At 39.0% G+C, this 22,849-nt stretch overlaps 1 protein-coding gene across 1 annotated transcript in view; it reads left to right on the top strand.

Annotated features, from left to right (window-relative positions):
• The window catches only part of LOC131583205 (chromosome alignment-maintaining phosphoprotein 1-like), a 31,733-nt gene extending 10,504 nt beyond the window's left edge, over positions 1-21,229 (top strand). The window contains exons 5-8 of the mRNA XM_058847072.1: positions 1,691-1,754; positions 4,932-5,088; positions 13,235-13,340; positions 21,108-21,229. Of these exons, the coding sequence (XP_058703055.1) occupies positions 1,691-1,754; positions 4,932-5,088; positions 13,235-13,298 (285 nt within the window). The 3' untranslated portion in view covers positions 13,299-13,340; positions 21,108-21,229. The remainder of the gene's footprint in view (positions 1-1,690; positions 1,755-4,931; positions 5,089-13,234; positions 13,341-21,107) is intronic.
• Positions 21,230-22,849: the final 1,620 nt, after the last annotated feature.

Here is a 22,849-nt window from a genome sequence, read left to right as displayed (position 1 = left end):
CTGGCTCCCCCTGTCACAGCTGCCTGGCAGTGGGCCCACCCTCGGGAACAGCCAGCTGGCTCTGCTGTGCATTTCAGCTTCCTCCGAGCTTGCATGTGGACCTGTGAAGCAGCTGAGTGTATTTTGCCTGATCGGCTTATTTGTTGTCAATCCAGAGAGTTCTCCCATTGCCATGAGTGCTGATGATGCAGTCAGTTTTCAGCATGGCCCCTCTGCTCTGTCATTTCTGCAGCTCTGTGCTGGCTCTTCAAAAGATCAGATCTGTTTCACAGATTTTGCTTGTTTTCAAATCAGTTCAGCACTTCTCTGTTCTGATATTCCTTGTCCAGATGCACAAGTTTCTTTTTGCAGTCTGCCAACTTTTGGCCCTGAGCAGACTCAAACTACGAGAAAGACAAGTCCTTCCTCTACTTTCTCTTGTATTCCAGCTGTATACCTGTGAAACTATACAAGCTATAGGGTGACCCTTCATTTAGAAGATCTTGTTAGAGTATAGATGTACATATTCATCATTAATGTCACATTGCAAACTTTACTCAGAAATATAACTCCCTCATGGAGCTGCGAGCAGTAAAAAGCAAAAGCAGCCTCTTCCATGTTCTTCCTAGGATGTCAAAAGAAGGGCTTAAGTAGCATCTGCCATAGAAACAGGACTTCAAATTCTAGGGTGTAAATCCATGTGTTCAAGGATTTTTAGAGGCAATTTTTGGATTAATTAAGGAGAGTAATTCAGAATAAAAAAAAATATTTTCTAGAACATTTTTTTAATTAAAAATATTATGTATGCCCAAAGTATGCAGCACTTTCCATTCCCAACTAGTAATCAAGGTTTTTTTCTGAAAAATAAAGTTTCTTGACCTAGTGAACATAAGAAGATGATATTGTAATTCATTTAACTATTTAGTCATATTTTTAATCCCATCAGACTAATATCTTGTTGTATTTAGCTACCTAGATGAAGGAAAGTGATATTTGTAAAACCATATTTTAATATCTATTCTTTTTTATTGTATATTGTCTTATTCAATAGGACTGCAATGGAAACATTGGTACTGATACTCATTGCTTTACATAACCCCATGATCTTGCTTTCTGTCTCAGCTCAGTAGCACAAGTGTTTACAAATCTGGCATTACAAAAGTCTCTTCAGATTGTTTTTAATCATTCTCAACACCTGGACCTTTTCTGTGTTTGCAACATCCTTACTGAGATGTGAATTTGAATGAGGAAAAATGGTCCATTGCCAGATTGCAATATCTGATGGAGGTGAATTTAAGACCTTGCCGTGAGTCAGTGGTGGCCTTTCTAAGCTGGGCTCCTGCTAAGTGCAAGACAGATGATTACTCCAGCTTCAATCTTCTCCTCTCACATTTAAATAGTGTATTCACAGAAGGAGACAGTCAGTTGTTAGAGCAGCATTTTCCATTCACTTCTGAAGCAAGAGTATCAGATCAGGTGCAGCCATGCCTACTGGATAGGTGCTTAAACAACCACTTAGACATGGGAGCCATGGCCATCGTCACATCTTCACACTGAACACTTCCAACAGGCACCAACACATTTCATTCAATGCTCTTCCAAACCACACTACTTGGAGCCATCTCATTTAGTATGAAGTATCTGGTTTTCAGCTGTACTCAAATTCATGTGTTTTAATTGATTGTTCATGACCCTCCAAATCTTGTTGCAGCTTGTCAAGAGCTTCCATGAGCACAGTCCATGTCAGCAGTTAGCACACCCAGATTTGCTGGCAGGTAAGTTTATTATGACAAACATAGTCAGGATGACATCTGAGCATGTGTCCAACCTAGGTGGACAGAATTACTCAGATACTTGAAACTACTGATACTATTCCTGCAGAAGTACCTTTTTGTAATGGGGCCTTTATCACATAAGGATGGGCAGTTGCTGAGTTAAAAAAAAAAAAACCAACAAACCCCAAACCCTTTGGTATGGAAATCTGTTTTACATTCCTTTCTCAATGTCCAATACTTAACTAATTCTACCTGTACTGGGTTCACACATTCTGATTCAAATTCCTCTTTAATATGATGTCTAAAAACTCAGGGTTAATATGGAAGTGAAAAAGGTAAATATATCTGGAAAAAGAAAATTAATTTTAAATTGTAAAGTTGTGCTTGAAAGTTAGTGTTTACACTATGCATGAAGTCTGTGATTCATGATTACTACTGCTATTTCTGATTTTTCTTCAAATGAAATTGGGTTGATGAAGAATGTAACTGAATTCTTCTGCTTATTTATAAAGGAAGTTGGAACTTTTGGAGGATGTAGAATGCAATCACTATCATGGTATTTGAGGACAGAGAGCTAAAGAGTCTGAGAGATTTTTCCCATAAATACAGTGTTCTTCAGGCACAAAGGCTTGGGAAGGAAACAATTCCTTCTAATTAGGAAAGCAATTTTAAGCAGAAAAAAAGATGTAAAAGCTTAGGGACTGTTCTTGTCAGAGAGAGATGTTTCCGAGAAGAATTAGGGCAATAGAGGATTATTGTTTTGTTAAGCCTTTGATTGAGATCTCAGACTTTCATCAGTTTTGTAGCAATGCAAGCAAAGAGATCTAAGGCTCAAATGCATCTCAGAAAAGAGATCTTGGAGAAAGACATTAAAATAAAATAATTTAAAAAAAAAAACAAAAACAACAACCCAGACTAGGATTTAGCTTTTGGGTATTTGTAACACTCAGCCAAAGGAAAGTTTTTCTGTCATCACCCTGTTACTTTTAAAAACAAAGGGGAAAAAGTGTTGCTTTTGATTCAGTGTTTCAAAACATTGATTGTATTAGTTGCTTGAAAAATTTCAGACTAGAGCACGAAAGAGCCTTTGGAGGAAAACTCCAAAGTTGTTGTTTAGAAGCTGCCCTGAGTATAGTCAAGATTAAAGCCCTTAATGAAGGCAAAGCTTACTTATCTGATCAGATTTTAGTATAATGGTCTAGCATGTGATATTATTTGGTAAAAGTTACATAACTTTTTGTTTAAGAGCATACTTTACTTTCAAGCAGTAAAAAAAAAAACAAAAAAAAAAAAACAACCACATTTTTAACCCTTTCAGATCCTTGAGACATGCAAGCAGATTTGAAGAAAAAATTTGAATATTTGTTAACAAAAGAAAATCATTCCTTTCTGTGACTTGGTTAAGATTAAAGCAAGACAGGAAACTAATAAAAAGGATCAGAGAACCTGGAAATAAATGTTGACAGGCTTGTGCACTGGCAGTTTAAAATCACATGTTATAAAGCATTAGCTTTCTGCGTAAGTGTTTGCCCACAGGATTGCCTTTCCCTAGGAAAGTCTAGAGATTACCCGCAACTCATTTCTGTTTGCAGGTTTTCTGTGAGTATATGTGGGTACATCCTACCATTTATCAGCCACAATGCACTGAGGTCACAAGTCCCCTGCCTCATTAAAAGACAGTGAGCCAATTGAAAAACAACTCTGCTCTCCCGAGGAGCATCTGGACATCTGGTGCAGGAGTAGTCTGCTTAATTTTGAAACAGACTGATCTGGGAAGAAACTAGGCAGTTAGACAAAAAATAGGTAATAAAACCTTGGATATACAGAGTTTTCCTGTTTTGACAATAGAATTTGTGGATTACAGCTTAAAGCTTTTTAGAGTTTCTCACACACTGAGAAATAGAGTTTAAAATTTACAATATTAAATAGTGGGATGAGAAAAACAAAAATGTGACCCTACACCTCTGTGGAAATATCTCAAGGCTTCATGCAATCATCAGCTGAATATTGAGTGCTGATAGACCCAGCACACCACGATGCAGGAGCATTTATCACCAGAGTGTTTGTTACTGTGAGAAAACAAAGACCGAGAAGGACAGAAGGTGGTGGCTTGGTTCCTTTTGTGCCCAATATAATAATGCAACCTGTCACATTAAAGAGTTGTTCATAAGCCACGGTCCAGGCTTGTAGCGACTGCCAGTGCACTCCTACAGGCATAGTGTGAGTGGCTGCTGCTGGCTGGTGCCATGCCATCCATCTCACCTTTTGCACTGCCATGAAAATGCACTGCTAATTCCTGCACTTCAGACTGCTTTTGGCTAAAATATTTACTTCATTAAGCTTTTCACTAATCTGTTCTTCCATTGGCTCAGGAAAACTTCTCTTGCATCTTGAGAAAATTGCCATTATATACAGCCTTTTCCACACCAAGGAACTGCTTGCTATATTTTCACTCATCTTTAAATGGGAAATAGTCACTAAAAATTTTATGTTTGAATGCAAACTTCAAGGGTTTTGTTCAAAATGATCCTCCAGAGAGCACAATGAAAACAGTATCTCTTGGGGAAGCAATGGAGAAGCTTTCACCAGCACCAAGAATGCGAACATTCATTGCTTCTATAGCCAAGTGAATCACTATTTTGTGACACAATATACTCAATCAAAATAAAATTACTGTTAGTTTTCTTTATTATTCCTTTTTCCTCCTCAAGATGTCATGTTCCCTGTTGAATGTTAAAATTATTCTGGTTAACCAGAAAACAGTAGAGTTACTCAGCTGGGAAAAAACACTGCATTGCCAAATAAAAGGACACTGTTCTGCTGCACCGTGACCTCCTACTGATGTAAATAATAGAGTAAAATGGATAGCAGCACTCTACTGTCAGCTTAATGCTACAACTTCAAACTTCTGCATGAGGAAAAGGCAAAAAGAATGTTTAAACAATACTCTTTAAAACTAGTTTTCCTTTCTGTGAGATACAACTGAATTCATTTTTTGTTATATTCTTAACTAACAAGATGGGATGAGGCTTGTGAAGCTTCTCCTACCACAATTGTACAAAGAAAGAATAATACCCAACAAAGAAGTGTTTCTGCTGCTGAAAGAAGGGAGGGAAAAAACCTGAAACCAACATGGAAGTAGAAGAAATTAAATGTATCTTTTCCTCCCTCTGCCAGCTGTACAGAGCTCGGTGATGGAAAGAGAGTGCCACATTCAGTTACTTCCTTCCACAACACACCAAGCAGCAGAGGAACTGATTTTGTTGTCCAGTTCCAGAAACAGATGTGGTTTGAATTTCTGCGCACATGGGTCTGAGTGCCTACGCAGACTGAGGTATATGTACCCTGCTTATTTCCACATGCTCATACTTGATTGAGAAGGACTACCTGTAACTTTTTCAATCACCCACAACCTGTAAGCTGTTCAAGCATAGCTCCAGAGCCAGGGTTATGCTTTGTCACCAGGAGAAAGACTGTGATAATGCATGATTAGTCCAAATCCCTGAGAAGCAGCAAGACAGCTGGGACTACTAAACCTGGCACTGCTGGTTTGTAGTGATCGAGTTGTGCACTGGAGTAGGGAGACACCTGGAAGCCATTTCCTGCTTGTGAACTGTTCTCCCTCCCCCTTCCTCTCAAAGATAAGTGCATGCCATGTGGCTTTTGGCCACAATGAGTTTTTTTGAATTTGTAACATCAGGAAGGTTTGCTTTAAAGGCACAAATCCAGATCTTGCCTTGCCTACAAAACTTCAAAAGACTGTTTTTTCCCCATCTAATGCTTCCCCTTCTCTTCGCCCCCCCCAATCTCTTCTGATTTCAGATTTCTCCAACTCTGAAAAAGTCTTTGCAATTTCATCTTGAAACTGGCAAATGAACTTCGGCAGACTAGAGACTGCTTAGGTACTGGCCTTAGTGTTTCCAATGCCAAAGCCACTGCTAGCTGTTTTCTAACCATACTTTGCTAATGTGCAACAGGTTAAGATCTCCACACATGCACACACCCCCACCCTTAAGTACTTGAAGTTTCCTTGGCTTCGCAAAATAAGCACATATTTTGTCCATGAGAATGCCTTTGAGCAGTATCTCTTTTGTCAGTTAGGTTTCTCTTGTGCATTGTAAATCTTTCCAAGAGCCATCTCCTAACTTTTTTTCTTATTATTATTTATTTTATTTTGTCTCTGGAAATGTTTCATTCAACAGAATGGTCTCGCTGTTCCAGCCATTGGGCAAGATGTTGTTTCCCCTGAAATCGACAGGGGCCACCAAATTCCAAGATGCCAGAAATTTTCACCTCTTCTCTTTACAACCACTGAAGTCCAGAAACATGTAATGCTTGGCCAGTTTGAGACTGCTCCAACTTTCTCTTGATGTTTTCTATGGAACTTTTGGTCTTAGAAGAGCTAATAGCAGAGGTAGAACACTTCTGTATTTTTGACACAATTTTATAAACAATCTCCAATTATTATTTTTTTGTTAAAATAAATCCTAGTTTTCATAACTGAAATATGGAAGTTTTTGAAAACAAATTCAAAAAGAGAAACAAATTTTAGTAGGCCAATAAAAATGGTTTTGTGAAATCTCTTATAAAATGTCACTTCAAGTTTTTGAGAAAATTATACCTAACTGAGTTTCAATATACAATTCATTAGTATTATGTTACCCTACTGTTGTGGTAGTTCTAAGATTTTACTAACTGAATCTCATTTTTTAAGCAGTAATCTGTAGCTGCAAATTCTGAATGCAGACTTAGCCTTCATGTCTTTCTGGAGAAGTAGGACTTCATGGGAAAGTCACAGTCTCCCTCTTAAGAAATAGAAGTGGTAAGATAAAGTGGTCAGGTGACAGCAGGGGCTGGCTCCCACCAAAGAAGCCACCCATGATATTACAGCCAGCATGGTAGAGGCCTTATCAGCCAGAGCTCCATCCCACAACACCAGAACAAGAGAGTAGGGAAGGCAGCAGGGGTTAAGCAAAGTCCAAGGACCAGGTGAGTCTGCAATGGCAAGGCAGGTGCAGCATCAAGGCAGGCAGTCTTCAGGGATGGTCAGCCCAGGAATCATCAGGCAGGACAATACATGTGAAAGGAAGCTGGAAAATCTGCCCAGCTCATGACCTGATGAGCAGGATCGATGGCCAAGCACAGGCACACCTAAGATGCAGCTCAGGCAGAGACTAAACATCCATGACCGAGCTTAAATGAAGCCCCTGAGCCCATGGGCAGGAATGTGAGTAGAGGCCCCAGGTGAAGGTGGTCAGGGGTGTTAAACCCTATTGGTTCACTCAGGCCCATTGATATAAGTCAGTGGACCATCCACGCTCATATTTTCATGCATAAGCAAGAAAAGAGGAGAATTATGATTGTGGTTTGACCTGTGCAGCGTTTTCTGACCCCTGAGTGCCTGATTGCTCAACCACGGTATTACAGTAATGCTATGTCTAACTCATAGTTTATATAAACACAGAGTATTTTAAACAAATGACTTATGATGTGATACTTTTGTTTCCACTGAGTTCTAGGCCATCTGTGTACTAAAAAATCTCTAGACTTGGAAAGAAGATCTGATCTATTCAGTTTTTTCACTAAGTAGTTACAGATACTACCAGAGTATTCTGTATGCTTTGACATTTACATTTCATTCCTTTTCTCATTGCAATTAAGCATCTCTTGGATCCCCAGGCTTGGTTGATATTTCAGTACTTTCTAAATCTTTCTTCTTTATTCATCTTAAGTCTTTAAAATTCTTTATTCATGTGCTGTTCAAATTATGAAAATTAATGCAATCTTGAAGACTTAGAGTTGCTATAGCAGAGTTTCAGGTCACCTGATTTCTGAGAAACAGTTTCATCCATGTCTATTGACAAGCAATGTTCTCTTTTTCATCTTTCCTAGCTGAGGTAATGCATATTATTATCTCATATCCTGGGACACAGAGCAGGATGTCAGCAGCATTGCAAGATACAACTGCAACAGGCAGTCTGTACTTCTTGGAATAACTCCTGATCAGTATTTTAAGTGTCCAGGTGGCAAAATGTGTAGCCCACTCTATAATTAAAAATGCATGATTCCCCTGTTGGCAAAGAGAAGATCCAAAGCATACCAATGTAACAAAGCATACCAACTTCTCACTTGGTAGTGAGAATTCTGGCAGAAAGGATCCATTTCAGTGCTTCACACAAAGGGTTTGATCCCAGCAGATGGATTCTGCAGTACAGTCATTTGCTTACCTGGTTCTGTCCGACCAGGACTAGAAGCAAAAGAGAAACAACAGGCATTGTTCCAGGTGATAGGAGGTAAGAAAAGGTTAAGGGCACCAATGCTGGGTCAGCCCAAAAGCCCATCTAGCTCAGTATCCTGTTGTGAAGAGTGCTCAAGGGTGGGTGCCTTGCAAGACGGAAACACTTTTCAGCTTTTGCTTACAAATACTATTTCCTTCACACCTCTTCTTTAGAGAACCACAGTGGGCAAGGCAACTGCCTAAAAGCTAGTAATTCGTGTTTTATGCAAGATAAAAGGGACCCAGATCTTGCTGATATAAACCGTGTGTCTTCAGTGCCAGTTATCTCTGCTGAAGATATTACCTAAAAATTTTACACAGAAAGAATAGTCTAAATGAAGGCATTACTCAGTATCCATACCAGACTTCATAATCTGTCTACATTTTATGTCTTCTAGCAGATCATAGCACTGCTCTCTTTCTAGTCTAACACTTTGTTTTGATTTTAATAAACCCAATACGAATTAAAATAGCAGGTGCATAACAACACCTCTTTAGAATGAGTGTTTGATGCTAATAACCATGTTAAGCAAGACTTTGCTGAGCCATGGCTTTCACCTCAGTCTGACTAATATATATATGATGAAAAGCCACTTAACCCCTTAGCTTCTGGCTTAAGTATTGTGAAAAGCATGTGTCAAATCAATAGAAAAATTATAAATCCGTGAAGTTATGGAGATCATTTGGAAAATAGGAAAGATTCAATGTGATCAGTTGACTAATGTCACTTTACTCTGTATTTTTGATAACAATCCTGCCAACACTGGAAAAGCTGGATGTGGTCTGAGAATAGACTAATGCATGTAAAAGGAACCAAACACTACAGAGAAGGATTCTTGTCCAGCATAAAAATGAAACAAGAATCTGGGCACAGACTAAAGCAAGCTGTAGTTGCATCTAGTGGAAAATTGAGAGCTCACTAAATGAAAGGGTTAAGGGAAGGATTATAAGAATGAACTCCAGGCAGCCAGTGGATTCAATTCCTCTAGATTGTTGTGAGAAGTAAAAAGCTGCATATCGTTGTCTCTTGTAATTGCTTTGTTCATTACCCTCCTAAATCCTCGAAACAAACAACAAACAATCCAAGCCTTCCTCCACACAGATCCAGATATTACAAAGGTTCCACTTTCAAAAATCACTTTTGTCTATTTTTGTGCTTTTTTTAACATTTTATCCTCTTACCAGGTTGAAGGTCAACAGAACTCACAAAGAAAATATTGTAATTTGTTTTGCTAGCAAACTAGTACTTTACTGGAGGCACATGCTGTTTCAGCAGACTTCATATTTAACCTGAGTCCAGTTTAGAATTCTGAAAAAACAGCTTGGTTGGACCCAATGATCTCAAAGGTCTTTTCTAAGTTAAATGATTCTATGACTCTGTTATGGGTTTCTGCTACAATAGCTTCAATGTATCATTTAATTTCTCGTCCCATTTCTGGGGCAAAGCCTATACATGCCATTATTATCTTAAAACAAACAACACATAATATAAATTCCCTGCATTGCTGAAGATTCCAATTTCTCCATGGCTTTGGTACATTTAATGTCTCTCACTGAATCATCAGCCCTGCACCTTCTGATAGGAAACACCAGCAAAATGGCAGATATTAAGGAGAAATCTAACACACATGGCAGAATAAGAGGGATTTCTAAAAGCTGATTATTAAATTCTGGGTTTTTTTAAACATTGTTGGGTCTTGGTTATGACTTTGTGTTAGAGGCATAATTGCATTAACTCACAGCAAGGAAACAGAATTTCCTTTCTCTTAATTTAGTCTCAGTTTGGATGAAGCTGTTAACAGGCTGAGTTCTGCAGAAGTCTCTGTGATTCTGGTGAATCCAGACACAATGAATGCATATTTTACATGGGTAAACCTGACTATTTGAAGTCAGTGAGCCTAAACTCTGTGGCATAATTAGAGGGATGAGCCTCAGGTTGCTTTGTCAAAACATTCTTTAATTGCTGGATTTTAGGATTATTGGATTAGAAGATTAGATGGAATGCCTGGAAATCTTAAATTGGAGTATCCAGTAAAGTAAGACTTGTCATGAGTCTGAGTTATGATGTATCTATAAACCTCATAGTTTATATAGGTTGTTTTAGCAGTTGTTCAAAATACTTTCATGGTAGGACAATATGGACATATTTAACTGTGTTTTCTCTGACCCTTCTTTTTAAACACATTTTTAATATTAAGGAATTTGGTAACTTTTTTTTCATGACAATTGGTTGCCAGCTTCCATGTAGCCAGGGTGCTAGAGCTGCTCTGAGCATGGTCTGTGAATCACACCTCTTCCTTGTCCATAGGATCTAAAGGAGTCCTGATACCAACCAGACACTTCATGGCAACCACCTTGCAGTGTGTGTATATTGTTTAATTACATCATGATCAGGAAGCACTGAGCTTATTGTTTTTTATGGTATTCTTACAGGATTTACTCTGTTGCCAATTCTTTCTGCATTGTACAAACAGGAGTCACAATATGGTGCACTACAGGTGCTCCTCTTTTCTTCTCGGAGCAATATCAAATATGGAGTCTTCAAACATGGCACACAGGAAGCTATTCCATCATTCCAGTTTATCTAATTTCCAGGGAACACTTTGTACTTCACTCCTTAAAGTTTCTGTTATCAAGATTTCTCCAGCTGCTGGTGCTCCCCCTCCTTGGTTCCACATGTCACATACTGCACATATCAGCTATGAAAACAACAAGAAGAATATGTGTGTACAAGTAGAAAAGTAATGGCTCAGGGATAAATAGATGACCAGATAGTAATGGAAACTTCAGGCCATGGTTCAAAACCCCCTTAAGAATAATGCTATGAAATTGGTCATGTCAGTATTGAACAGAATTGTCTGGTAAATTCTGCTGGAGGTTCTGAAGCCATAGGTTTAGAGTTTGGATGTTCCAAATGGGACAGTTAATTTGACACTGCTACATCACTCTTTCCTGAGATGGTTTTGTAAGTATTAGGAAGGTGATTTTAATTAGTGTATTAAAGAGTTTTGAAAGTTAATAGTAGTACTTTGTCACATAATTTTGTGAAGCAAACTGAAGAGGACTTTGTTCACAAGCAATATGGAGACAGCTGTGTTAGCCATATCTTCAAGCCATTAGCAGAATCATTATCAGCACTTCAAATACCCTATTCCCATACCACTTCATATTTACACTGCTAAAATCACAGCATCCAAAATAAAAGCCAAAGAACTGAAGTGTCCCAGTATGATGAAGATCATGACAGTCTGAACAGAAGGAACAATATGGAAAGGTGTAAATCATATTCCTATTTTCTGAGGTCAAACCCCAAAACACTTTGTTACAATTTTGACATCTTTTAAAATCAATTATTATTTTTGTCACTGATTTCCACAAAGCCCCAACTGTGCTTTTTGAGTCTGACAGTCTTGTCAGGATTTAACATACCTGAATAAGCAGAATTATATGTAGTCATAGCTTTCATATTTTCAAATTGAAACTGTAGAAATAAAAAAGATAACAGTTTATCATTTCCTTCTTTTGTAACAGAGCTGTATAAATATAAGTGCTTTCACTGAATTCCCACTCTTTCAAAAATTTCTGTATGAGGTAGCACAGATCTCTCCAACTTCCTTTAAAATAGTGACCTGTGTTTTTGTTTAACCTAGGGACTAATGAAAATGCTTATATTATCAGATAGGATAAAATAACAAAATAAGTAGCTCAACAGATATTCAGTGGGGTACATTTTTTCTGCATCATGGGTGGCTGCTCACTGCCATTGAATGGAAAGTATTGCAGAAGCCCTCTGCACACCCTGACTGGAAGGGGAGCCTGACTGTCTTGTCCAAGATCAGAAGCAGGGCAGTCTTGATCACAGGCAAGGAAGGGAGCTCAGTGCAAGGCCTTTTGCCAGCATGGCCTCAGCCTGCCAGCAGGGATTGCACTCTTCAGGTTCTGTTTTCCCACATTTTCTACCAGTGCAGCTATACTGTCTTCAAAGGAACTCCCAGTTTAAGTCAGATCAGAATACAGCCTTGAACTGCCTGGCTTCCAGAAGCGCTTATTTCTGTGAGACAGCAGAACTCGTACACAGAAAGCACAACACAGCCTGTAAATAAGCACAGAAGTGGCCATGAACCACTTGCCACACCCATGCCCACCCTGTGCCCTCACATTAACTATAACCTGGAGGCCTTGAAATCCCTGGCTTCTTCTGAATTGCTCTCCTGGGTAATATTATCCCCAAAGAGCATGATACCAACCACACATGATTTGGGGGTCACTAGAACTGCTGCTAACTTTATGTTAGCTTTTTTGGCTTCTTTGCCTCTTAAAAAACACACAAGATATAGTCCTAAAGGTTTTTATACTACTAGAAATTTACAGAAAGATAGAAAAGTGTAGAAAGTTCTATAGTAAGTGTGTGAATCCTGCCATTTGGATTATAGAAATACTTTTGTAATAAAAAAAATCCTTGCCAGAAACAGCTTCAGGTTTCTTTGGTATTTAGAAATCCTTTGCTAAACAAAGTAAAAATGAATGATAAACAAAATCGAGTTTCCTTTGAGCCTGATGTTCTTGCAGCTGCACTCCACTTTTAAGAGTAACCCATTAGCAATTAATTTAGAGTGACACTGGCAAGCAGTCCCCAGACTTTAATTAATATCTCTTTGACAAGCTCATAATCTTTCTAGTTAATAAAGTCTCCCTTAAATTAGTTTAACTCTGATTTCACTTACTGTTGTAAGCAATTGGCATCAAATCTAGGGTACTTAGCAGTACTTTCTCATTTCAAATGTCTTTAGAAGGAGAATTTATAGTTAGATTTTACAGAGTAGAAGGAGTATTTGATGAAGGTCACCCTCAATTCAGTGGCAGTGCTGGAAAGGAAATCTAGGTTCCTGCCTGCTCTTCTGTTGTGCAGTTGATTAAGCAATGGTGCTGTCTCCTGTCTCAGTGTCTTGCAAAGAAAGGATTAAATTCTGGTTCCAAGTTACATAATTGATTCTTTTCCTTTATGCCAATATCAAGATCTCAGAAAGCTACAGTATAGTACTGTAAATATAATATAGTGAGTCATTGTAAAAGTTACTTAAATAAAAGGTATCAGTATAGGACAGTGTAGGATCAACTTATTTAATTTTAAGCTTTTAATATCCTTCTAAAAACTTTGCCTTTAAAATTCTGTGTCATTTCTATCCATATGTCTGAAATGCAGAACCAATCTACATGAGAACCTTATGCAGTTACCATGTCCTGTGGAACAGGAGATAATACTGTGAACTGGAAAAGATGCTGAGATAAAAATCTCCTTTGGCCTCTTGGTAAGTCAACAACTTTTATAAAAGTGTAATGAAATGTGCTATATATATGCCTATTGCGTATGTGTATTATGAGGAAAAAATCAGCTGAAAAGCGGTAATTTTTGATATGTAAGATCACATCAGCCTACCTTTCTTTCTACTTTGCCTGAAAAGTAAACTAAGAGGTGCACAAATTACTGTCAGGCTTTGAGTCTGATAGTTTTTTTTCAGAACTGAAAAAATTCCACCTTCTAGATTGTAAAGTTTTAAACCGATTAAATCTACAAAGAAAGGAGATCTCATTTTAAAGGTAATCAGTGTTTTGTATCTAACTAACTGTAAGAAATATCTGTGTAAGCACTAACGACTCTGCTGTAATGTACTGCCAAGGGAGACTGAAGTAAGATCTTTTTTGAAGGTAATTTTTGCCAGGTGAGGATATTACAGCCTTAATTTGCTGATTCACAGGAATGGCTTATTTTAATGTTTATATTTCTTGTAAGATGAAGCTTGAAGTGAAAATAGGGTATGAAAGAAACTTATTAGTCTCCTTCATCTTAAATAAATCTAAAAGCTTAATGTAAAAATCAGTCTCGCTGGCAAGGACTAAGATAATTAAAATGGCTGAGAAAGGTCAGTTATATATGCAACTTAAATGGGATCCCAAGGCCAGGAGACATCTCAACATTTCTAGCAGTCATGAGCAGTCTATGCACTCCAAAAGTATTTCTCTAGAATACATAAAACTGAAAATAGCATGTCCCAAACACTCTTTGGAACAGTTCTAGTAGCAATAGGCACAAGCCTGTACCACTGCCTTAGAATACTAACCTTGTACAAAGAATTTATTTTATGCTGCTTCTTTGCTTTTTCCTCTTCTTTAGTCAACAAGGGGAAAAAGAAAAGAGGTGAAATAGATATTACTTAGTGAGGAAAAGTGCAAAAAATGTATTCAGTTAGTAGCATATTCTTCAGCTGAATTTCTACAATTTTTACTTAAGCTCTTGCTGCCTCTGTCAGTATTGACATGCTGAACCAGAGGTCTTATTGCTATTCCTATGTTTCTGTGGCAATGATAATTCCATCCCAGAAGTCACAAATCAGAAAACAGTTTCTTCCAATGAAACAGCAAATGAAGCACAACAAGATCATCCTCCTTTCTCATGCGTGTTAACTGTAAAAAGTTTCATTGCTCGGAATGTGGCTCTGATTACATTTCTCTATCCCAAAATAAACATGGTGCAACAGAAAAGGATATAGGGAGGGGGGGAAAGCCTGTCAATGGGCCACCCTCAGGAAACCTCACAAGATCTACTGTCTGTCTGTGCAAGCCATGGAAGAGCCAAGGAAGTGATCCCAGCTTGGTGGTCTTATTCTTAATTAAAACAAATGAGGCTCTTTCAGCTGTTGCAGATAAATATTTGATGAAAAGAGACAGGAACAGATGTCGAAAAACCATAGTAAATAAAGAATAAGACCAGAAAAGCAAATGTTACAACAGTATTTTATATTAAAAAAAATCACTTTACAGATTTCTGTCAAATGTCTAATTTTACTAAGATCATTCTATAAGGGGGAATACTAATTATTTATTTTTTTTTACAAAGTAGAATATAATATATGCATATTTTAAAATACAAATGCATATAGATAATGAAAAAAAAATTAAGTCAACTTGTTGCACATTATATGGTTAAAGGAAGAGTCAGGCCATTTGTGCACTTCCATGAGAGTTTATGTTGATTCTAGAATCATTAGTAGGATTTTGCTCCAAAATTTATCTTTAGGATGCACAGTGAGAAGGTGCCTAGCAAAATATAATAGCAACTTCCTTGTTGCAATAATCTGTCATCATATTTTTAAGTCCCATCCTTTATAAATGATTAATTTTATGAGGTGAATTCAACCTTTTTCTATAGTTGCTGTTCTATTTATAAGTACACTTGGATCTAACTTTTAAGTTCACCTTGCTCTCAGTGGGGTTTTATACAGGATGACCTCCAAAGGTCCCTTTCCACTTCAGTTACTCCATACCTTGAGGGCATTGGGTCCAAATTAGTTTACCTTTTAGCAAGCACATTTATAGCATTTTATGAAAGAACCTGATATAATTTAAATAACTTAAAGGTAGACCATAAAAGAAAGTCGAGTCATGAAAAATTTCAGTAGAGAAAAAAATCTCAGTAGCTGGCAGTTTCAACATTAACATCTTCATTGTGGGTACCATATTGACATTGCCTGCTAGTTTAAGGCTTGGTCTCACCATTCCTGGGTAAAAAGGATGTTTCCATTGAGTCCAATGTAAATTACACATCTGAGTGAGAAAGAACTGATTTTATAAGTAGGCCTTACAAAACTGATGAGAGAGTGTGAGCCACAGGAGTTTCAATGAAAATATTTTTAAATAGCATGGTGATTTGGGTCACCAGAAGCTGGATAAATTGATATAGTCTGAAATTCTGAAAATATAAATACTGGAGTTAGGAGTGAATGGAGTCCTGAAATATATACCTGACTCTGAAGATGGGTGAGAAGAAAATGTTAGAAGTTGATTAACTGCAGTGCATCAGGGTCTACATGGGATAGTACAGAGCCAGAGTCCCACAGTAGGCACAGGAGAAAGCAGAGAAACATCCAGAGACATGAAATAAAAGTCATCAGGTTCAGATGAGAGATAAGGAATAAGTCCTAGAAACTGAGGGAAAGAAATCTTAGACTGCGACATACTTTCCACAATTGGAAGAAATTAAATCAATCTAGAATTCTAATGACAGGTTAAATTGACAGGTATGGTCCTTTATAAAACTACTTTATAAAAACTACAGGTGGCACTTTGTAGTTCTCAGAAAGTCAAAATGAATTATTGTAATTGTCTCTTCTGGCCACAGCAACTGCAAATTTGTAGTGTTCAGCATAACATTGTATCCCAGGCTTCCAGCGGTTTTCTGAAGCTGACACAAAACTCCTGATCCACAGGTCATGCAAAACACCTGCCCTTTCCATTGCTGCAAAATTCAGACAAAACCAGGTAATCTCAAGTGCACACCAACAAGACAGGTAGCTTTTAATTTGAGGATCAAACATAAAGAATTCAATAGCACCCTTGCTTGGTGCCAATTTACTTGTGATCTGATGGAACCAATCTAAACCCAACAAGCTCCCAGAGATAACAGCTTGTCAATTTTCCATTTTAAAGGCAGCATGATAACTGAAAGCTTACAGATGTATCACATGGAAATCAAACTTTCAGCAAGCAGCAAACTTTCTGATAAAGACCTAAGCCTAATTCTATTGAAGTCAATGACAAACCCCAGCAGATTTCAATAGATGTTGAGTGAGGCTCAAGGTGAGAAACAGCTCTGAGATCAGTTATAATCAACTCAATTCCCAGTCAGGACAGAAAATATGTGAGAAGATATTTTTCTTGCTTGCAGTGCCTGAGTTGAGAATTCACAAAAAGTGAGTTGCAAGGATCTGTGACACTGAGCATTTTAAGGGGCCCTTGCAGAATCTGATAGGACTTGGCGAGGTCAGCATGTCCCCAGTTAGCCTGGTATTGCCATGCCCAATGAGAACTTACATGGAACCTGACAGCAGTTACCCTCTTTTTTAGCCTCAAGCAATCCCCAAACTGTCAACAGAAGCTGTGGCCAAACTGTTGTACTGGAGCATAAACACACAGAGTGTGGCTGATGAAGCCAGAAATAAAATGAGTGGGCAGAGCAGGGGCAACAACTTTGCCTCTTTTTTCTAAGCAAGTGTTGTAAGGACTGCAAAATGTACAATGGCACATCTATGGCATGGCCAGTGCAAGACATGAGAGAGGCAGGGAGCTGATGCACATCTGCTTCTGTATGTCTCTGACACAGCTGCAGCTAGAATGTGATTCAGTCTCAGATCAACAAACAGTGGCTACTCTGGATTCCCATGCACCAGTTGCAAAAAAACACTCAAAATACCTGTACATCAGTTTTCTGCTACTGGAGCCATCTCCCAGCAGCGTTGTCATTCACACAGGCAGAAACTGAGCTGTTTCTTTAAGGAACTTCCCTTCTGTTCTTCAGAGTGCACAGGAAATGGATGGGAGACATGTTTGGTGTTCCTAATCATAAATGACATGTTTTGTAGAGATCTACTTCTGTAAAGACTTCTGTAATGGGTGAGAAAGAAGCAAAGAAAAAAAGTTTTCTTCTATTTCTTGTTTAAGGAGAAGGCTCCAGAGTAATACTCACTCCTTTGTCTCCATTACAGATGAGGGTAAGGCAGACAAAAATGAAAAGACTTTCCAAGGTTATGCTACACAGTCAGGATTTAAACTCAGAACTTCTGAATACAACCCCTGTGCCTGAGCCACACATTCATTTTCTTCTCTGTATTCCTCCACAATCTTAGGCCATGTGGCCACTGTTGGTGAAATGAAAAACAGGTGCAGATCCATGAACAGATGGGAGACCAGCCCTGGCTGATCTCTGGAGGATAATACAACGTTGTTTTCCAGCAAAGAGGATTCCAAAGAACCACAGAGGCAGCACCCCTGCCCTAAAACTAAAGCTGCTCTGTCTCACACTAAATGTTATCTCCACCAGCCCTGCAAGTGGGAGTTTTGAGGAGTGGTCTGTTGTCTATCAGCAAAGGACACTGCCTCACTGACCTCTTGGATTTGCAATATCGACATCTCTGTTTTTCAGGCATGCCTATAAAGATTGTAGAAGACTAATTGCAATTCCATTCTTAGCAGTAACTGTAGCCAATGTTTCTAAGTTGCTGGAACATGAAATTTCTTCCCTTGAGTAGACATCTTTGGAATGCCTAACTCTCAAAAAATGCCATTAGCCATATGCAGCAACTTTCTCTGGGAAAATCACTAGTGGTATGGGACAAATCTCCAGGTAAGATAAATAATATATTTGTTCTGGATCTGTAAGGAGAGATCTTCTTTTCATTTCCAGTTCATGGCTTATTCCACAAGAAGTGGTTAAACAAAGAACTTGGACTGCTTTTTTAATGGGAGAGTGATAGTAGATTACTAACAGGTCAGTTGCCTGGGCCTAAGCACAGGATGGAGTGCAAAGAATTCCCTGCCTCATGTGACCCACAGTTACTGTCCCTGCAAGACACATTTCCCCTCCATGTGTCACCTGACACATCAGCCAGAAGTGTCAGAGAAGGCAGGGCAGTCCTCGCTTTGCACAGAGCACAGCCCAAGAGGAAAGTACATGCAAGAGAACAGGGAGTGTTTCTTAGGATCTAGGAGTAGTTTAAATTGGACAGGACCTTTAAAGGCCATCTAGTCTAACCCTCCTGGCTGTGAGCAGGATCATCTTCATCTAGATAAGGTTGCTCAGTGACCCATCCAACCTGACCTTGAAGATTTCCAGGGATGGGGCTTCTATACCTCTCTGGGCAACCTGTTCCAGTGTTTCACCACCCTCATTGTAAAAAAATCTTGCTTATATCTAGTCTGAATCTACCCTCTTTTAGTTTAAAACCATTCCTCTTGTCCTATCACAACAGGTCCTACATTTCAGCTTAGATACTACAGGGTCCTGCCTTTTCACTATTTTTTGGTTTTGTGTTGTGCAAAAACACTCCTGTAGTGCTGTGTCTAAGAGAGATTATTTGTGCTTGTTAAGCCACTTTTACAGCAAAAATGCCTGTCCATTTGGGCCAAGACGTTTGAAGACAACCTGTTTCTTTAGACTCTGTTTGGGGCACAAAACCTGATTTGAAAGAATAGGCCAAAACCACACCACTGACATGCATGTATTCTGCTCAACTGTAAATCAAATTCATTGGGAAAATCTATCTGGTCCAAGTGTTAGTCAGGTTTTGAAGGGAAACATTCTCCACTGATGACACAAACAGAATTACACAACAAAGACCACCCAGGACACTGGGAATTTCAAACTTCTTGGCCTCAGTTTCTCTGATTTGTTCTTCCCAGCTTCATGTGTGCTCTTTGAGACAGAAAAGAGCATTTCCTTCATTTTGAACTAGTATTTGTCTTCCAATGAAACATTCATGAAAGCAGCTGGTCCCAGAGGTGGAATGTTCCAAAATCCCATTTTGGAGCCAAGTACATACGTTATGGAGTCAGTCATGACACCACTTTATAGAGAACAAACAATGAGTTTTGGATCTTCTGAGTACCTTTTCTCCCTGCAAATAAGTTCCTTTCCCCCATTCTTTTGGAAACATCTCAGTCTGTATTGGAAACAGAGGATGTAATTTATTTTTATCGCCTTCCCTGTCAAACTGGCCAACTGCCACAGGGTTCTGCTTTCAGATGTAGCAAGAGGCGGGAGAATCACAATGAAGAATCATTCATTTCAGTGGCTCCTCCTCTGTTTCCTTATCTTATTTTGAGGTTACCTACTGTGCTGTCTTATCACTCTTTCTAATCCTGCAAAACTTCTCTGCAACTTGACCCCTCTGCAGAAAGAGCTGACCTGCTTGGACCTCTGTGCTTCTCCCCTCCTGTTTCCATCCCCAGAGCGTGTTGCTCCTTCCTTTGTTACTGCAGGGCTCCTTTTTCACCGCCTGTCTTAGCCCTCACTCCTCTTTTCCCTAGCTCATTACACTGCATTACATTTCCTAGCTGAATGTACATACAGCTGTGGCCTCCTTGGCGTATGCGCAATTCCTCACTGTCCAGCCTGCCCTTTGATGTCTGCTGAAGAAGGATACATCTTCTTTTCCATCTCTTCACATGTGCCTATTAATTACTCTCTTCAGAGGAACTGTTTACTGACTATCACTCTGTTTACAGTTGAATACAGCTAAACATTTGGTCTTCACAGTTCCCCTCTTCTACACCACCCACCCAGTTTCTTCTCAATTGCTGCAAAATGGATGTCTCCAGATCTCTCTATAAAGGCACAGATACAATATACTTATATTCCACACCCAGCCTCCTGCTCTTACATACTGGGTTTGCTTCACTTGCAGGGAGGTAGAGAAAGGAGCTACATTGATGTTTTTCTCTTCAGGCCTCTAACAGAAAAGATGCAGTCAACCTTCTGCTGCACAGATTCCTACCTTGGATGCTATAGAAAACCCAGAAAGATCTACAAGCATCAGACTCATGACCTGTGAAGAAATAATACAAACCCAGTATGAAGTAAAGAAGTGTGCCCACTGAAATGAGAAGGGTTATCATACACATGAACTGTGCATGTGTATTGGTGAGATCAAGGACCCCTGGGCAGGGGGAGTTTTAATAGCCTAGGGAGGAAGAAATTAGCAAAAGTACAGAAGAGAAGAATTGTATTGTTATAATGTAGCAGCTGAGATCTAAGATGAAAATTCCTTCAGATTTCCTCCTTTCTCCATATGGAGCTTAAAATATTATTAAATAATATGAAATAAATTAAAAACAAATGTGGGATAAATCATGTTTTTTTCCCCAGTGAACAGATTATTTTGAGTCATAGAATGGTTTTGGTTGGAAGGGATTGACTTCCAACCCCCTAGTATGGACAAGGACACCTTCCACTAGACCAGGTGGCTCAGAGGCCCATCCAGCCTGGCCTTGAACACTTCCAGGGATGGTGCATTCACTGTTTCTCTAGGTAACCTGTGCCAGTGTCTCACCACCCTCACAGGGAATAATTTCTTCCTTACATCTGATCTAAACCTGCTCTCTGTCAGCTTAAACCTATTTGTCAGTTTAAACCCTTTGTCTCATCGCTCCATGTCCTTGAAAAAGTCCCTCTGCAGCTCTCCTGGAGCCCCCTTATAGGCACTGGAAGGTGCTGTAAGGTCTCCCCAGAGCCTTCTCTTCTCCAGGCTGAACAAGGCCAGCTCCCTCAGCCTGCCTGCCCTGGAGAGCTGCTCCAGCCCTTGCTCTTTGTGGAAGAGGTGGCTGCTGCTTTACCTGATCCAGGCAGCCTCAGCACTGGACCTGGAAGGAACAGAAGCTTTGAACTTGCTTACAACTCATCGTTTGGAGACCATATCTCATGCATCAGAAAGCAGGGGTGGGGTGGGGCAGGGAAGGAATTCAGGAAGGCCTGTGGAAGCAGGCACAGCTAGCTCAGTTTGCAGAGCCTTCCAGCTGAGAAGTCGAGGGGCACAGAAACATGGGGATGAACCTGTGTGCGGTTATTTTCCATCAGTTATCCCAGACAGGAAAAACAGCCACACCAGAAAAACAGACGGCAAAGCCTGACGTGTCAATTTTGGTGTCATTCACACTCTTTTCCCTGATACTCCTGTAAATGCAGAATCTGCATTTATATCCAAAACACTTTTTAATGAGCGCTTTATTGACACATTTGTTCTACTGCTATATAACAGATAATGACGAACAGCTGGCTACAGATAATGACAGGCACTAATTTATATTGGGTTATTACCTTCAGATTCTGTAGGCTGTTACCTTTTTTTTTCTTTTAATTTTTAGCATTCTTGCCCTCTGTTGTACTTGCATTTTCTGATGCTCACATTTACTATTCTTGCATTCAAGGAAAGAAATAAGCATTTTAAGAGCTTTATGTTTAATTACACTTTAAGCTATTAATTAGACACATAAACAAATTAAAGGTACATTTAATTAAATGTTACCCATTTAAATGTGTAAACTGGAAGCAGAGTCCATCAACTTTAAAACCAATATTGTGTGCATTTATCTTAATTAGTCAGGTAGTGTTAGGGATTAATGAACTTTAACTGTTATATTCATAATCAGATGCATTAGCATTTGTGTCTTTGTGGCACACAGAAGATGAGTTCAGATGGGAGCTCTCTCCTGCTATGTATTGTACAAACAGAACAGGAGGTGCCTCTGCAAGACTTATTTTCTTTGTTGCCTTGAAAAGGAAATACTGGTACTCTTTAGCTTTTGCAGGTGTGAGCTGAACATTCAAAACATCATCCAAAACTTTCCCCTACCTTATCATTTCATATTTACACCCAGGAGATTTCCCTTCCACAGAGTGGCTATTTAGTATCTTGAGAAGTGGATTCTCATTCTGGCACGTCCCGGTTCTAGTCTGAGCAAATAAAGCTCATGAGGCGATATTAAGCCCACAAACATCCTAAAGAACTCATGTGATTGTGAAAGGAGTTATTTCAGCAGTCAGAGAAAGTCATTTGGGAGCAGTCTGGAGCACCTGATCTGGTTGTGCAGCAAACAATCGGCTGTATGCTGTCTTCCCAGCAAACACACAACTAGGGCTGCTGATTAATTCTGCTTCTGCAATAAACTAATGCTTCTGATCATCTCTGCTCATTTATTGGTGCTGGGAAGTAAAATGCGGAGCTGTGACTCCTCAGATATTTCATTCTACAGATGAGTTTATAACTTCAAGTTTGGAGAATTTATTTTTATAATTGATACACATTCATTCAACTTCTTGAAATTTGGTATTGGACCATCACAAGTATTTCTTTTTCCTTTCTCTGTCATGGATAGAGAGATTTAATGCAATGTTGCATGTCAGAACTTCCTTAAGCGTAAGGAACCACTTAACTTATATACTTGTACATAAAGAAGTAATCCAGCAAACTGGTAAATCAGCCTGTACTGG

The sequence above is a fragment of the Poecile atricapillus genome, chromosome 11 (genome assembly GCF_030490865.1).
Source record: "Poecile atricapillus isolate bPoeAtr1 chromosome 11, bPoeAtr1.hap1, whole genome shotgun sequence".
NCBI classification, from domain to species: domain Eukaryota; kingdom Metazoa; phylum Chordata; class Aves; order Passeriformes; family Paridae; genus Poecile; species Poecile atricapillus.
Note: the sequence above shows the minus strand (reverse complement) of the source record. Positions and strands in the feature narration are given on the sequence as shown.